Raw genomic sequence first — 17,009 nt, forward strand, 5'->3', positions numbered from 1 at the left:
TTTTCTTTCCAATTTACTGGCAATTTGAGTTGAGCTTGAATGACTTTGATTCATAGTAGAGGTTCCCTGGTTTTCACTCAGACATTCTCCATTCCCAGGAAATTGCTCCAAGTCTCAAACCAAGATCAAATGTGACCTTCAAACCCTTGTGGATAGTGTTGAACTTGCTACCACGTGCTTACCTCCTTGCATCCTCAGGGCGCTTGCCGTATATTCTGCCTTTGGTATACCAAGTGGATTGTCTTACATTGAGTCCCCATGAGGGCAAGGAGCCTGTGGCACAACAGATACTATAAGTGGAACAAAGCAGTCCATTTGTGACATTTCATAATTCCACATAATTTCATAATTGTTTGGAAGGCTTGAGAGTTAAAGGTTTGCTTACCTTTTCGCTAGCTGGTGCCTCCTTATTGCAGAAGGTAGGCGCTGATCTAGGCACTGGATTATAGCATTGAACACACCACAGTTCCTGTTTTCCTGGAGCTTTAGTTAGATGCGAGAAAAGATACATAGTCAACAAATAAATCCCAAAGTATACTGTGTAAGGTATTGGGTCATGATCATAGAAATGAATGGTAAAGAGCAACCCAGCTGTAATCATAGCTATTGCTACTGGCAATCTATTAAGCCTGCATGATGTTCTGGACATATTCTGGGTATGTTCTCATCTTTAATCCTCCCCAAAACCTGTGCATTAGCACACTGGCAATTGGATAGTTTTGTAGTTAGACCAACGTTATAGAGATAGTAAGTGGTTAATTTAGGATTTGAACCCAGAGCTGTGGGTTCTTTCCACTAATCTCCTAATTGTTCCAGTCATCTGTGGAGTGCCTGCATTTTCTAGTCTCTGTAGCTTGAAAGGGGATAATGCTAACGTTGTTGTACCTCAAGCAGAGGATGGGTACATTTGTTAATTACAAATAACATCATAGCCCGTTTCCTGGGCACCTCTTATATACCAGTGCAGAGCCAGTGCTTTACGTTCCTTCATCCTGAGCTTTGTTTGCAGAGGGTTAATGGCTTGCCCAAGGTTTCAGAATAGTTACTTAGGGAAACTTTTAGGAATTCAGTTATTTGTTTAAAGGGACCCTGGATCTAAGGGTATGTGTGGTTATCACTCCTGACACGTAATCTGATTTAATGTAATACATGATTTTCAGACACACTTCGAGACCCAGGTTCACAGCTGCGGGCCTGTCCCCCTGGCACTGCCGCCTGCCTGGTAAGAGGAGACCAGGCGTTCAATGTTGGCCAGCCCCAGGAAGGACTGAAGCTGGTGCGCAAGGACAGGTCAGCCAAGGCCTCCGATGTTGTTGGTGTTTTTAATTTCCAGCAAGAACTTGGCTTTCAGGGAGCTGCAGGAACATCCGTTTTCAGCAGGGCTTGGGATAGTCCCTGCAGAGTTACTATCGTAAGATTGTTAGTCATTGCTGTGAGTCAGATAGTCTGGTATGCTTGTCTGCTTTCTAATCATTTGTCTCTTACAGCAGTAAAAATATATCTCATGATCCAATCCATAGTACATACCTTTATTTGCCTCATGAAATAATGCCTATCTTAAGGTGCCATCTGATATTTTTCATTCTGTGGCACCCGTGAAATTGATTTTGTGTCCATTGTTTTCTCGTCTTGGGAGGGCAAGAGACAGGAGGGACAGTTTGCTGGTGACCTTCACTGGGACGTGACAGGCACCCTGGTTCCTGGCGGGGAATGGCGTTCCTTATAACAGGCTGTGCTGTGTACACATGCTCTGGTACTGCCTTTGTACCTTACCTTGGCAGACATATGCACTTCTCCAGTGTGTTGCTCATGACCATATCCTGAACTTAGATCAAGGATTCACATTTTCTCCCCGTTTAGGGGCCTTTAGTAGACACCTTGTTGTGCTTGCTCTAGTCTGGAGCTTGTGGCATGTCTGGGTAGGGAGCATGTGCAATTATAGATGGCACTCTGTCCAAAGAAAAGACTTGAGCATAACCTAAGGGGAGAAATGTTTGGAATTTTCTATATGTGTGTCTGTATTAGTTTACTCAGGCTGCCATAAGAAAATATGACAGGCTGGGTAACTTAAACCACAGAAATGTATATCCTGCACAGTCTAGAGGCTGCACGTCTGAAGAAGGTGTCACCAGGGCTGGTTTGTTCTGAGGCCTCTCTCCTTGGCTCGTTAGATGGCCATTTTCTTTCTGTGTTTTCCATGGCCTTCCCTCTGCGGGGGTGTGTGTCTGAATGTCCTCTTCTAATAAGGACACCAGTGATTTTGGGATTAAGGCTCACCCATATGACCTCCTTTTCCCTTGTTCACCTTTTTAAAGGCCCTGTCTCCAAATACAGTCACTTGCTGAGCTGTGGCTTAGGCCTTCAACATAAAAATTTTGAGGGGAAACAGTTCAGTCCCTAACAGAGTCTTCAAGGTGACACATCGGTAATTCTTAATATGAATGAGTGTGAGTGACGATGTAGTAACATGTGGGACACTGAGCAAAACTGTGAACTTCTCTGGTGGGAAAAAACAGATCATCTCTGATCAGCTATTCTCTAGCAGGCAGCCAGGGGCACTGGGCCCATTCCACACTGAGTGAGTGAACTCTGGTGGTGGGGCCGTGTTGGATGGTGGTTTGGGTAGTGGAAGAGAACCCCACCCAGTTCAGTCCCTGCTGGGCAGGTGCTCTGGGGTTAAGACAAAACAAAACTTTGGCTGGCACTTAGAATTTATTGTGTAAAGAGGAAATGATTGACTAGCCTTGTGGGCAAAAATGCAATTGGCCTACTTGTCTGCTTTTTTTTTTTTTTTTTAAATTTTGTTATCTCATTTACAACATTTTTTTGTTTGCTTTAGTCAAATGGTGTTTCTTCCTTTTTTTAAAAAAGTACTTTTTTTTGTTCCTTTTTTCTTTCCTTATTCTAGGACATGAAGCAGATCAAACAGGTTTTTTTTTCTTTTTTTTGTTTTTGTTTTTGAGATGGGGTCTCACTCTGTCATGCAGGCTGGAGTGCAGCGGTGTGATCTCGGTTCACTGCAGCCTCCGCCTCCCTGTTCAAGTGATTCTCCTGCCTCAGGCTCCTCAGTAGCTGGGACCAGAGGTGTGCTACCATGCCCAGCTAATTGTAGTTTTGGTAGAGATGAGGTTTCGCTCTGTTTGCTAGGGTGGTCTCGAATTCCTGACCTCAGGTGATCCACCATCTTGGCCTTCCAAAATGCTGGGATTACAGGCGTGAGCCACAGCGCCCAGCCAGGTTTTCTTAATATATCAAATTTATGTGTTGGTCACTTTATTTATTTGATTTTTAACAAAATAACACTCACTGGGGTTTACTTAGAACTTTTTTTTTTTCCCAAATGGAAATGAAATGAAGTCATTTTATACTATAGCTTCTTTTATATTTTGATATTTCTTCTGTTACCCTCTCCCCACAAGTGAATGTGCTGAATGCTCAGGGCGGCATGTGAATTTGGATGCACTTTATACTTTTGTAATATACTTTTCTCAATGTGGCTCTCCCAGGCTTGTCCTGAGTTACGTGAGGGAAGAGGCAGGAGAGCTAGACTTTTGTGACGGTCACAGCCCCGCAGTGACTATTACGTTTGTTTGCCCGTCGGAGCGGAGAGAGGTAAGTGACTTGTCTCCTGGTAACTGTAATGTGGCGCAGGTTAGCCTGGGTTGCCCACGTGAACGCGTATCTGGGCTTGGGGCAGGGTGGGTCTGGGTGCAGGAAGCTGGGAGCCATGACAGAAGCACTGGTGGGCTCTCAGGAGGAGACGAGCTTCCTGAGATAGCTTCTGTCACATGAAGCTCACTCGGGGAGAGCTGTTTGCATTTTGCCTTTTGCTTTTTTACAGCAACCCAGAGGGGCCTCCACATATAATGGGAGGGTTTTTTGTTCTAGTCTCTGTGAGACGATTTTAAGTAGTTTATGGGCAGATATTTTTGTTTTTGTAGTTGGATTGTTTTAGTGAATAGTGGAAAAATGCAGTATAATTTCAAGCCTGTGATTTCTGATGAGAAGCGTTTCCCTCCCTCTCTTTTCCCAGTCGGCCCCTAAACCCCCACCCATGCCTTCCCCCCTCCTTCTCATCACAGGCCAATTTATTGCTGTGCACTCTGCTGTGGATGAAATCTCCAGTGCAGTTGTAAACTCTTTGAGTGTAACTGCTGAGACTTACTTCTCCTTGAGTCCTCAGTGCCTGTTTAAGTGTTTTAACCGGGGGCAGGTGCTGATGGAAAGGAGGCATCCCCCAGGGAGGAAGGGATAGGGCAGGGCTTTCCTTTAGTTCCTTTCTGCCTTCTTAGTAATAGGGTGAAGTAGGGAGGGGCTGAATTCTTTTGCAGAGAACCACACTCCCCTTCCCCCAAGCAAATGTGGAATTTGCTCTGACGTCAGGCTGGCAGCTGGCCTGGTGTGTGTGGGATATGGAGACAGTGCTGGGCTCAGCTTTCCACTTTCTGTCCCCAGACTTCCACGTCCATGTACTGTCAACTGAATGAAGGCCTGAGTGTCTGATGTTTGTTCTGAGTATGAATGGGGAGGAATATTTATTCACACTTCTCATTTGTACCTACACATGTGAGTTGAAATCTCTTAAGCCCAGTGAGATGTTCTCAGGCGGTGGTGGTTTTAGTGTTTTCCCTTTTTATTTGCTCTACATTTGGTAAGAATCATTTTACTCTATGAGAATCAAGAGAATTGGGAGTTTTCCTCCTTTTTCCTCGAAGGGGTATGAGGCATTTCTTGGTGTTAGAAGAAGAGACTGATTTGGTATTACTGGGGCAAGAGGTTCCTTTTTTTTTTTTTTTTTTTTTTAAAGACAGGGTCTGGCTCTGTCACCCAGGCTGGAGTGCAGTGCCACGATCTCAGCTCACTACAATCTCTGCCTCCTCAGTTTAAGCAGTCCTCCCACTTCAGCCTCCTGAGTAGCTGGGACTACAGGTGTGCACCACCATGCCTGGCTAATTTTTGTATTTTTAATAGAGACGGGGCTTTGCCATGTTGCCCAGGCTGGTCTTGAACTCCCGGGCTCAAGTGATCCACCCACCTCGGCCTCCCAAAGTGCTGGGATTACAGGTGTGAGCCACTGCGCACGGCCAGGTTTCTTTTCAAGCTTGACTATTCACTGGGCAGACCTTGTGTGACATGTGCTTGGACACTGTAATACTTGGGAGGTTTGTTTAAGCATTTACGGTTTGCTCATTGAATCATTTTAGGAACTGGTATTTAGTAAACACTCACCTTGTCATATAGATCTTTTAAAAAATGCTTGATTTATTTTCTGGATTTACATACTGTAAAATTCACTGGTTTTTTTTTTTCCAGTACAAGTCAGTGGTTATTAGTATTTTTTTTAGAAGTGTGCAACCATCATCACAGTCTAAATTTTACATTTCCGTCACCCCAAAAAAGAAACCTCCTTCCCATTAGCAGTCTCTTCCCATTCACACCCCAAGCCCTGGTAACTGTGCACCTTCTTCCTGTCTCTGTGGATTGGCTTTTTTTGGATGTTTTATGTCAGGAGAATCCTACACTGTGTGGCTTTCTGTGCCTGGCTTCTCTTATGGAGCCCTGGGGTCTGCATCACCGTGTGTCAGACTGCACTGAGCCACGTGGGCAGAAGCATCGATTTTGAGTCAGACAGAAGAGGGTTGGGCCTGCAACTCTGCAACTTACTAATTGTGTGTGACCTGTTTGTAAACCTGTCACCTAGTGCCTGGCGTGTTGCAGGTGCTCAGTGCGTATTTATGGAACGAATGGTGCTGGGAAGCAGCACTGCTGTGCCCGGTGCTAAGCCCAATAAGATGTGTCTCCCAAGGATGGTTAAAAAGATGGCAGTGACATTCCTGGTGAGCAGGGACCCCATCAACCCCCTTCATGGCTCTCATCAAAGATGAATGGTGGAGCTCCCACTCTGTAGAAGCAATACAGTGGCAGAATCGGGTTTGTGTCTGGGTGGTGCCCTGGCTTCACCCGGGAGCAGGTGTGGGTACAGATGTGGTGCCCAGGATCCCACAGGGGTTGTGGACCGTGCCCTTGGATGTGCACGCGTGTGATGACGTTCACTCAGTGTCGGGCTTGCACCACTCCAGCAGCACCTTGTGGAAAGCGGTGAATGGACCATGCATCCTGCACGGCCTGTTAGCGCTTCCTGACATCCTAGTGATTGCCACATGCCACTGAGTCCAGGTGCTCGCTGGCCAAAGCTTGAGTGTCTCTCTGAAGGTGACTAGACTAGAAAGGGAATAGAGTGTACAAAGTTAATGGAGGTGTTACAAATCAAATGGAAAAAAAAAATAACAGTTTAGAAAAAAAAGTAACTTTACTGAGTTGTTATAAGTCAAATAATCTTAATGTGTTAGAGGCAATTCATGATTCAAAAAACAGAAACAGCAAAATGTAGAAACCTAACAACCTGTCTTTGAGCTTTTCATAAGTGGAAAATCTGCACTTAAGCCACATGAAACATTTTTTATTTTGCCTCTTTCACATTGTTCCCAATAGGGCACCATTCCCAAACTCACTGCTAAATCCAACTGCCGCTATGAAGTTGAGTGGATTACTGAGTATGCCTGCCACAGAGATTACCTGGAAAGCAAAACTTGTTCTCTGAGCGGTGAGCAGCAGGACGTCTCCATAGACCTCACACCACTTGCCCAGAGCGGAGGTAAGCAGGCGCCTTCTGCTTCCTGGCACTGCTTAGGAAGAAGGGGACTGAGAGAGGGTACGAGACAATAGGGGGCCATGTCAGTCCATGCCTGCTCCTGCGTTGGAGAGAGCTGTAGTTTGGGCTGGTGTTTCAGAAATAGAATTCAGGTTTGACTAAGTAATCCTGTAACCTTCTAATACCCGTTCATGTAAAACAAGCCTCTTGTTAATTTCCCTCTTTTTAGGTTCGCCCTATAGTTCAGATGGAAAAGAATATTTGTTTTATTTGAATGTCTGTGAAGAAACTGAAACACAGTTCTGTAATAAAAAGCAAGCTGCGGTTTGCCAAGTGAAAAAGAACAATACGTCTCAAGTCAAAGCAGCAGGAAGATACCAGAATCAGACCCTCCGGTACATCAACAGCCTCTGTGTGCTTTTCCTTTTTCTTTGTATTTCTTGAGACAGGGTTACACTGTGGCGCCCAGGCTAGAGTACAGTGGCGCGATCTCGGTGCATTGCAGCCTTGACTTCCCTGCCTCAAGTAATTCACCCACCTCAGCCTCCCGAATAGCTGGGACTACAGGCATGCACCACCATGCCTGGCTAATTTCTGTAGTTTGTGTAGAGATGAAGTTTTGCCATGTTGCCCACGCTGATCTTGAATTCCTTGCCTCAGTGATCCTCCCACATTGGCCTCCCAAAGTGCATGGATTAGAGGCATGTGCCGTGGGACCCGGCCTGCATAATTTTCAAGGGCATTGTGTGTATTCTTGTGAAACGTAACTCCCTCTCCTTTTCTTCCTCTTTCCATTTTCCATAAGGTGCAGGGAAGTCCGTTCCGCCAGCATTCCTTCCTATTAGACTTTGGCAAGTTGCCGTTTGTCGCTAAACAATCAAATGTTTTTCCTGGCTTTAGAGTAAGAATGCTTCTGTTAGAACTGTTCACTTTATAAACTTGCCGTTTGTACGGAACCTACTGTAGGAAAATTATTTAATGAGTTGACAGTTGATAGGGCTTTTTTATTTTAAAATTTGTTTTTAAGGAGTTTTGATTTTTCTCTGGCAGTTTGAGAATCTCAAGCACCATCGACATTACAGAAAATTTTAAACAACTAAAACAGTGCATTCAGCACATTTCTTTTGACCCTTAACTTGGTAGTTAACCTTCAGAAAAGCAGGATGAAAATGCAGTTTTCTGAAAACGTGTTAGGGGCAATTACGATTCAAAAATTAGGAATAGAAAACTGCAAAAAACCCCAGAACTGGTCTTTGAGCTTTTTAAAAGCATGGAATATCTGCCGAGAAGCCGCATTTTAAACATTTTATTTTTGCTTCTTTCAAATTGTTCAGGATCAGTATTGTCCAAGGCCCCTCAGGCACGGCTGTGTTCATGGCGGCTGTTAGGAAGCCTGTCTAATTCTTGGGCGTTATTTATTTTGTACAAAATCTAAAAGTGAGAACAAGAGAAGTCTTCATGCTCACAGCAAAACCTTCAGCACTTTCTTCCAGCCAGTTACTACTTTGAAGCGAGAGGATGTCAAGCCCATACATTTGGAACTCATTTCCTGTAGATATTTTTCCCTAGCTGGCTAGAGAGCTTGCTGTTTTAGATCAGTAGTGATTTGTTGATGCTATGCAAAAGGCTTAGTGTAGACATTTAAAAAGAGTCAGGTTTCTTTCTTGGTTCTCCCAAACACATTTGTCTTTATATTCACAAAAATCTAGATATTCGGATGGAGACCTCACCTTGATATATTTTGGAGGCGATGAATGCAGCTCAGGGTTTCAGCGGATGAGCGTCATAAACTTTGAGTGCAATAAAACCGCAGGTAAGTGTGCGCTGGAGTTCAGCCCCTCCTCTTTCCATTCGTGGGCATGTGCTTGTGTGTGTGCACAGGCGTGTTCTTGGAAGTGAACATTGAATGGAGGAGTCAGATGCCGTCCTTTGGACTGGCCAGCTCTAGCCCCCAGACTGGGTTTTTTTCTATTGGAGTAACACTTTCCCCACCCCCACTGCCCCAGTGGACACACACATCCTGTTTGCATTTTCCTCGGTTCTCTCTGTTTGTTTTGGGAGTGGGCCCAGCACTGAGCTTGTTGGGAAAGTTTTCGTCTTGCATTTTGGTGCACACTAAACTACAGCAAGGACAGATTCGGCAGGGGCGAGATGGCTTGCCAGTTTTGTTTGAGTGACCTCTTCTTTTATGTAATGAGTGTCAAGGTAATCCTTTTTGCAAAGTGGTGAGCCTGTGGTAGAGTTTGGATCTGGGGATTGCACAATGTCACTGGGTACGTTGAAGCCGAAGGCGTGCATTTCTCCGAGTGATGAGAAGCACCCTTGAGTCACCAAGACACTGGCATTTCAAAAAGCGGTGCCACTGTCCATATCTTGACGATTGTAGACACCGTTGTAGCTGCCTCTGGGTTGGCAGCTGCGCCCAGGAGGTGAAAGTAGAAGTCATTCCTTAAAGAGAGTGGCTTAGTGTACTTATTAAAAACCACACCATCAGAAACTTGTGCCATCTGTTGACCCCCAGGCTGTGACTCCAGGCACCCTGCAGGGCACCCTACCACTGCTCAGAGCAGTTCTAGAGCCCATTCTGGGTTTCTGTAGTTTGCCCCAAGTGCTGCCACACCCAGAGGGTCTTTCTGGCCCTTGCTTCCGTGTGTTCTTCTATGGCAGAGCTTTGTGTGGCTTGGTGACAGGGTGGGTTGCTACAGGATTCACTGTGGGATGAGGGAGAGGCAGCTGGACATGATGGGAACCTTGCTCTCGAGGCCTCCGGAGATGAGGTGTGCGTTGGGAGAGACACTTAGGCACCCCTGCCCTGGTAGCTCCGCAGCGCTGCGAGCGTCCTAGCAAGCAGGCCAAGATCCAGCCCGGGGTCTTCCGCTGGGAAGGCTTTCCAAAATGCCCCAGTAACTGCTGTTGTGGCACCTGCCCCTGGGGTGCCCTCGTTCACAGGTCTGCCATTGCTGTCCTTGTTCTCTGCGTGGCCGCTTTTGTTACTTTCCCAATACACACATTTTTTTAGTGCCTATTTGCTTAGGCTCTATGAGGCTGGAGGGTGTTGTAAGGATAGATGGCTCTCTAGGTGTTCACAGACTAGGAGCAGAGAGAGATAAGGAGCATGAGGATGGAGGTTCAGGGCAGTGCTGCCAGAGTAGAGCTAGTGCTTAGTGTCGTCACTTCGCTCCTTTACCAGGAGGGAGGCACGAAGGTCAACTGGCTGGAGTCTGGGCTGGGTGCAGGGGCCAGGCAGTTAAGAGAGAAGGAAGTGCTGCTTGAGCCACGCTACGTTTAGGAACGTGCCAGTCCCGTGTTGGGGTGGCTGTAGGGCCTGGACCTCCAGACATTCAAAGGCATGGACCAGGGTAGCTGCAAGCGGGTTAGAGGCCGTGTATGGGGAATGTGGCTGAAGATGACCTGGAACGGTGAGTGTGCAGTATTGTAAGAAACTTGTATGTCCTGCAGAGGAGCTGGATTATATCTGAAAATCTATGAAGTCCCAAGGATTTTCAGCAGGGGTGTGACAGACATCTGACTCGTGAATGAGAAAATGCACCTCCCATCTGGTCTAAGCACTCCCTGCACCCCTCAGCTTCTCCATCATTCTCTCATCACCCTCACCTCTTAGCCTACCTACGCTACTAGCCTACTTAGCCGTGTCTGCACCCTGAATCACATCTCTCCTACTCGGTGTCCCCAGTCCCTAGGGATACAGCCTGTATCTTCCCCATGTGCCCAGCCCCTCTGATGCCCAACCTTGGTTCTGGCTCCCAGGTCACCCCAACTGGCTCTCCTGGACTTCCTGCTGGCTTGGGCTGCTCTGCTGTGGTCTGAGTCTCCCTCCAACTTTGTGATGACCTCCTTTGGCCCTGTTCTGTTCAGGGCTTTTTATTAATGACTTGGCCGAGATCTTTGAGAGTGTGCTGATCTCATTTGGGGATGCTGGGAAGATGGAATCATTATCCAGAAAGATTGAAAAGGATGAGCAGCATATGAGAAGGGCATTATGTCGTCTCAGACTTACAGGGAAGAGGTATGGGCATTGAGGAGCTGCCAGCCAAGCAAACAAAAAACACAGGAGAGAAAAACCAAAGAACAGAAAGAAAGAAAAATAGAAAAAAATTAAAAAGACCCGCAGTGGAGTGGGGAGATCTTGCCTTGTGGTTATGAGCATGGATGAGGCCACACCCTCTGGATTTGGTTCCCAGCCGCCCTAGTTTTTAGTTACGAAACCATGGGGCCCAGAGAGCTAAAGCCCAGATGAGGTGAGGCTTGACAAAATGCTCCATTTTTCCTTTCCGTTATAAAAATTTTCAAACACAGAAAGAACATTGAAACAAAAATTTACATGCCTGCCACTCTTAAGAGCCCTTGATGTTTTGGCAGATTTTTCTTGTAAGCCATGCGTCATTGATGGCCCATATCACCCCACCCTGATGCCAAGAAAGAACATTCCTTTATATAAATTCAGTACCATTGTTGTACTTAACAAAATTAACAGTGACATCCTGATATTAAAAACCCATGTTTTCCTAAGCTGTTATCTTTATGATTGTAACAAGGAGCCTGGACAGAGAGATGTGAGGTGTTTTGTGGGAGAGTTTTGAGCTGGTTCTCAGGCAGGAGTTGTATTAAAAAATACTTACAATTCCTTCCAGCTCTGTAATTCAGCACTCCAAACTTTGAGAGCAAACTAGGTACTGCAAAATTAGTTCATTGTTACTTTGCTCGAATTTAAACTTAGAGTTTTTGAAGAAAATCCCTTGGTGGACTCTGTGTATTAGATAGATGTAGTAATGTATTTTTGAAGGTGAACGGGTGATAATTGGCTGTGTAATAGAAGTGTAGTTTAAGTTGGATCTCTAGGAATTATGCATGTGAATCTAAGGTTCATGCATTTTTCAGGATGTAAGTGTACCTTTTGGTCATAATGTTTTTTACCATTTGTTTAAATCTAGTTGTAAAGTGATGCTTTATTATTGGTGTTTCCTTTAAATAAGGATGTTAGATAATTTTTTGGAAGAGCAGAATTCATTAGGATACGCTAATAAAAAACCACTCACAAATTAAGTAGCTCAGCCCATTAAAGGTTTCTTGTCTTAGTTCAGTGCTAGTCGTTGGGGTAGGGGGTGCAGGCTCTGCTCCATGTGGTCATTTGGGGACCTGCACTCTTTCCATCCTGTGTTTCTGCCATCTGTAGGTGTGACTTCCAAGGGCTCTGTAGGATGGTAACATCAATTTCCTTTGTTTTGTTTTTTTTCCAGGCCAGAAATAAGTCACTTGGCCCAGCCTGAATAGCAGGGGAGGCTGGGAAATGGAGTTTAGCTATGTGTCTAGAGGAAAAATTAAACAAGTTGGGTAAGAGGTAGCATTGTTTTTGCCACAGAGAAATGGGTGCTGCTGCCTGCTTCTTAGGCAGAGAGCTCCTTGGTTCCATTTGAAAACCTTCCTTCCGCTTTTGCTGGAGTCGAGAGACTGAGGACACAAAGTGGTGTGCTGGAGAATAAACTCGAGCCTGTGGAGCCAGACTGGCAACTTGGGGATTGTGTGAGTGAGGGAGAGATTGTGCAGAGCTAATCCTAACATTGCTGATGAGTGGACAGAAACCATAGGCCTCATGAATAGTGATTTCTGAAGTCAAAGCCCAGTATGCTTAAAAATGAACCGAAGTGGTTTGGGAGAGGGGAGCACAACTTACTGTTCTGCTAACATTCTTTGAGGAATGAAGTAAGAATACGTGTAAGGTACATAGCAATGGTTATTTACAGTGGACTCTGCCTGCAGATTATTAGTACGTCTCAGATGCAAAACCAGCTCAAAAGTACGGACGAGTACTAGGACGATTTGTAGTGGTATTTAATTGTTTGTAAACTTACCCGGTAAAAGAAAAACGCAGTGAATGCTTCACGTTTGCAGAACACAAATCTTTTTCAATAGTGAAATGTGAATCCAGTAGGATTAAACTGTGTGTAAACCTTGTGGGCGGGATGAAGAGAGGCAGAGGCGCGTCATTATTGCTAAGTTAGTTCGCCGGCAAGCTCAGGGGCCAAACCAAACAAACAAAAAACACAGGAGAGAAAACCAAAGAAAAAAAGAAAAGTAGAAAAAAACCCCACAGTAGAGTGGGGAGATCTTGCCTTGTGGTTATGAGCATGGATGAGGCCAGACCCTCGGTCTGATTCGCACTGCCCTAGTTTTTAGTTATGAAACCATAAGCAAATTATTTAGGCATCCTAAATCTGCAAAATGGTGCTAAAATTGTACCTTTGCCATAGGGTTTTGAGGATCAAATAGATTAATATAGTCATGTGTTGCTTAACAATGAGAGTATGTTCTGAGAAATGTGTCTTTAGGTGATTTTGTCATTGTATGAACATCATAAGAGTGTACTTAACACACACCTAGATGGTATATCTTGCTGCACACCTAAGCTATATGGTGTAGCCTATTGCTCCTGGGCTACAAGTGTGTACAGCACGTGAGTGTACTGAGTACTGCCGGCAGTTGTAACACAATGGTAAGTATTTGAGTATCTATATCTAAACATAGAAAAGGTCCAGTAAAAATACGGTATTACAATCTTTTGAGACCACTGTTGTATATGCAGTCTGCTGTTGACCAAATGTTATGCAGCACGTAACTGCATAAAGAAAGTACTTAAACAGAGCCTGTTTTTCTGCAGCTCGCCCTTATGTAGCTGAGATGCTGAGCTCAGTGCCTGGCTGCGACTGTGCTCAGTACAGGTTCACTGCTGTGGCTGGTAGTATAATTATAGTGATGACACTGTTAAAGATTTGGTGGAAATTACAATTGAAGTATCGTTTGCTCTTGATACAGAATCTGACTTCCCGTTTTCTTAGATCATTGCATAGCTTATGATACCAAACCGCAAGGAGGCAGATCACATGGTGGGAGGCTCAGACAAGGATTATGAAACCATCAGGGTTGGGAAAAGGAGGGTTGTGCCCACGGCCCCCTAGTCTGGAAAGGTGCAGGCATAGGATTTCCAGCAAGGAGCAAGTCAGCAAAGCCTCCGAATCTCTGCGTCCATGGGATGGGGACGTGACCTGTGAAGAGCTGGTTTTCAGACTTAGACCTGAACTATTCCTGCTGAGGAATGGGAAGTCTGGGGGGCTCACTCTTGGTGGAAGAAGAGGCTCAATTTGAGGAAGGTGTTACAGACAGGTGCACTGACGGAGCCACAGAATGCCAGCACTGTTTGAAGATGTGCCGCTAACATTGTTGGGCTGGCATAGGACCTTGCCGTGCTTTCACTGGGAGCAACTGACTGTAGGTGGTTTCCACCCTTGTTTTACTTTAGGGATGAGTCCCAGAGAACTTGTCTTGTTCACAGTCGCATCACGAAGTCAGTGGTGCTCAGGGAACTAGAGCTCCATTTCTGTCTTCTTTTCTGCGAGTCCCCAGTGTCACCCAGAGATGTTCAGAAGCCTCTGGGAGCTGATCATAGCCTGGGAGCAGAGGATCCCACTCACTGCCCTTGCGTTCCTCCTGCCTGCCCTTTTAATCTTATCTTTGAAGGCTCTGTACACGGCCTCTGTCAATGTCTCCCAAGGTGAAAGGCACGCTGGCCTGCCAGCCTGCCATCGAGGACTTAGGGTTAAGCATCTGAAGCTCAATAGAAGCCTCTGCCATCTCAGACCCCCAAGGTCTCTAAGAAAGTCTGGACCTGAATTTTTTCACTGGTCAGTTGGCATTGGTCCTGTTCAGTTTCTTCCTTGCTCCTTAGCTGTTCCTCAGTTTTGGTCACGTATGGAGTTTAAATTTCTCCTCTTGAATCGTACAGGTAACGATGGGAAAGGAAGTCCTGTATTCACAGGAGAGGTTGACTGCACCTACTTCTTCACATGGGACACGAAATACGCCTGTGTTAAGGAGAAGGAAGACCTTCTCTGCGGTGCCGTCGACGGGAAGAAGCGCTACGACCTGTCCGCGCTGGTCCGCCACGCAGGTACTGCCCTCCTTGCCGTGTGGGTCTCAGTCCATGTGTTCGTGGAACAATTTCCCTGAGTACTTTTGGAAATGCTGTTACTATTTTCTTTGTCAGTGGGCTGGGTCACAGCCTACCGCCCGCTTTTTTCATGTGGCTGTGTGAATTATTAGAAGGAGCAGTGGATTGGGAGGTGGAGTATCTGAATCTGAGACCAGCATTATTGTTTTCTGGTCGGGTTACCTTGGGCTTATCATAGTTGAGCAGAAACTGCCCTGCACCTGCAGGGTGTCAGGCCTGTGCTCTGTGTTGTTTAGAAGCTTACTTGCTTGCTTTTTTTTCCTTTAAAGTTTTTTTTTCTCTCTTATAACAGCCTTCCCATAGGCCATATTCCCACTTAACACAGGAACTGTCAGGCCCACAGAGCGGAGCTGCGGCTCAGTTGCTGTCTTTTGACCTTGTGTTTTTACCCTTTTACACACTGCCTCTGTTCCGTCTCTGAGGTGGGATCTGCAGCCTCTGCCCCTGGAGTTCTTCTGTTTGGATCCTCTAGGCAGATGGATGTGTGCCTTGGGCCGCTGTTCACTGGTGCCTCAGTGGTGTGCAGTGGGCTTGTCCTCGAGGCTGAGCTTGCTGTTGCACAGCAGGCACCGGACGAGGTGCCGAGGAGGCAGCAGTGCCCCCCACAGCACAGTAGTGCCCCCCACAGCACAGTCCCTGTCCTCGGGGGCTTGGAATTTAGCAGGAAACAGAGCAGATCGAGTAAGAAGAATGGGAGTCTCAAGCAGGGATAATCTGATGGGGGAGATTTCTGGTTTTACCCTTTTGGCAGCTCAAATTAGTTGTGCAGAAGCCAGTTGCCTCTGTAAGGGGGAGATGACCTGAAGCAGAGAGAATGACTTGCCTCATGTAATTACCAACCAGAACAGTCACAGAACTGCTGGCGGTATGTTCTCGCTCGTAAGTGGGAGTTGAACATTGAGAACACATGGACACAGAGGGGAACAGCACACACCAGGGCCTGTTTAGGGTTGGGGGTGAAGGGAGGGAACTCAGAGGATGGGTCAGTAGGTGCAGCAAACCACCATGGCACATGTATACCTATATAACACACCTGCATGCTTTGCACATGTATGTCTTTTTTTTTTTTTTTTAGAAAAATAAAACTGCAGCGGTGACAGGACTGCTGCTCCTGTCTTCTGAGCCCCACTTGGTTTGGAAAATACCAGGTTAGAAAGAGGAATGAATCCCTCTTGTGGAGTGTTTGAGAACCTGCCTCACTGTGAACCGCCTGGGCAGTGAGTGCTGGCAGTGCTGTTGTGGTTAAACACCCTGTGCGCTGCAGGGAATGGTGCCGTAATTAATTCTGCCACATGTGTGCTAGTGAAGACACTGGTTTTCTGTGAAGTGGAAAGAGTTCTAGCTGCAGAGTTGGAGACCTGGCTGAGGACTGATGTTGCCACATCCAATTGCGTTTGCTTGAGCGAGCTGCTCTCCCAGCCCGAGTTTCTTCCAGTAAAGTGGGTGGTCCTGTGAGATCCCTTAAGTCAACCTTTTTTTTAAAAAAAAAAAAAAAATCACTGTGTATAAGAGACAACCTAGGACCTGTGAGATAAGGAGAGAGACATTTTTCAATCTGTAGACTTCCTGACACAGCTCTGGTCTCTTGGAATCTGGAGTATTTCGTGGCATTTGCACGGAGATAGCCCTAAGGAAGTTACGAGGGGAGAACTAAAACTGCTCCTTACTGCTTGAAGAAGTCCCTTAAGACTTTACAGCCCACCTGGCTCCACCCCAGACTTCCAGTATTTAGGGCAGGTCCTTGTTCACATGCACAGTCTTGTATGGTTTCTTTTAGGCTGTTGACATTGGAAAGTACTTCTCCAAATGTACTGTATCACCACTGATGAGTCATGGGGTTTTTGCCTTCCAAACCCCAGTACCCAACCTGCAAAGGGAGCGTTTTCAAATGAGAAGATGTATTTTTATATCTTTACCTCCTTCTTTACACACTTTCTAAGTTACTTCTTCAGCGACTGTTCACCGTGTGGTTTGCTTTTTGTGGATGCCCTTGCCCTCGCGTGCTGCGCTGGTGACACTCAGCTGGTGTCCCCTCACCTCCTGCAGGCGCCTAATCAGTGTCTGCTCACACTCACCAGCTCATGAGTCTTGTGAGTTCAGCGGCCACCTGTGGTACCTTGCTTGTCTTCTGTGGTAGCATGCATTGTGTCCTGCACTGAGTCTGCAGTTGTGTTTAAGAGGTTGCTGGCTTTTTTTAGCTGCACAGGCCTTCACAGGGGCTGAGCTGAGCTGGTGTATTATCAATGGTGTACCACTCTACTACGTCCCAAGACACAGGATGGCTTCTTGATTTGGGTTTTCAGTTTCTAATTTCATACTGTGGGGCTTGGGAGA

The 17,009-nt window shown here is 46.0% G+C and overlaps 1 protein-coding gene across 1 annotated transcript in view; it reads left to right on the forward strand.

The window, feature by feature from the left end:
• Window positions 1-17,009, forward strand: part of IGF2R (insulin like growth factor 2 receptor) — a 132,785-nt gene that overhangs the window by 55,038 nt on the left and 60,738 nt on the right. The window contains exons 6-11 of the mRNA XM_021938044.2: window positions 1,161-1,290; window positions 3,507-3,612; window positions 6,493-6,655; window positions 6,882-7,047; window positions 8,362-8,465; window positions 14,451-14,615. Coding sequence (XP_021793736.1) covers window positions 1,161-1,290; window positions 3,507-3,612; window positions 6,493-6,655; window positions 6,882-7,047; window positions 8,362-8,465; window positions 14,451-14,615 — 834 coding nt within the window. The remainder of the gene's footprint in view (window positions 1-1,160; window positions 1,291-3,506; window positions 3,613-6,492; window positions 6,656-6,881; window positions 7,048-8,361; window positions 8,466-14,450; window positions 14,616-17,009) is intronic.

The sequence above is a fragment of the Papio anubis genome, chromosome 6 (genome assembly GCF_008728515.1).
Source record: "Papio anubis isolate 15944 chromosome 6, Panubis1.0, whole genome shotgun sequence".
In the NCBI taxonomy this organism is placed as follows: Eukaryota; Metazoa; Chordata; class Mammalia; order Primates; family Cercopithecidae; genus Papio; species Papio anubis.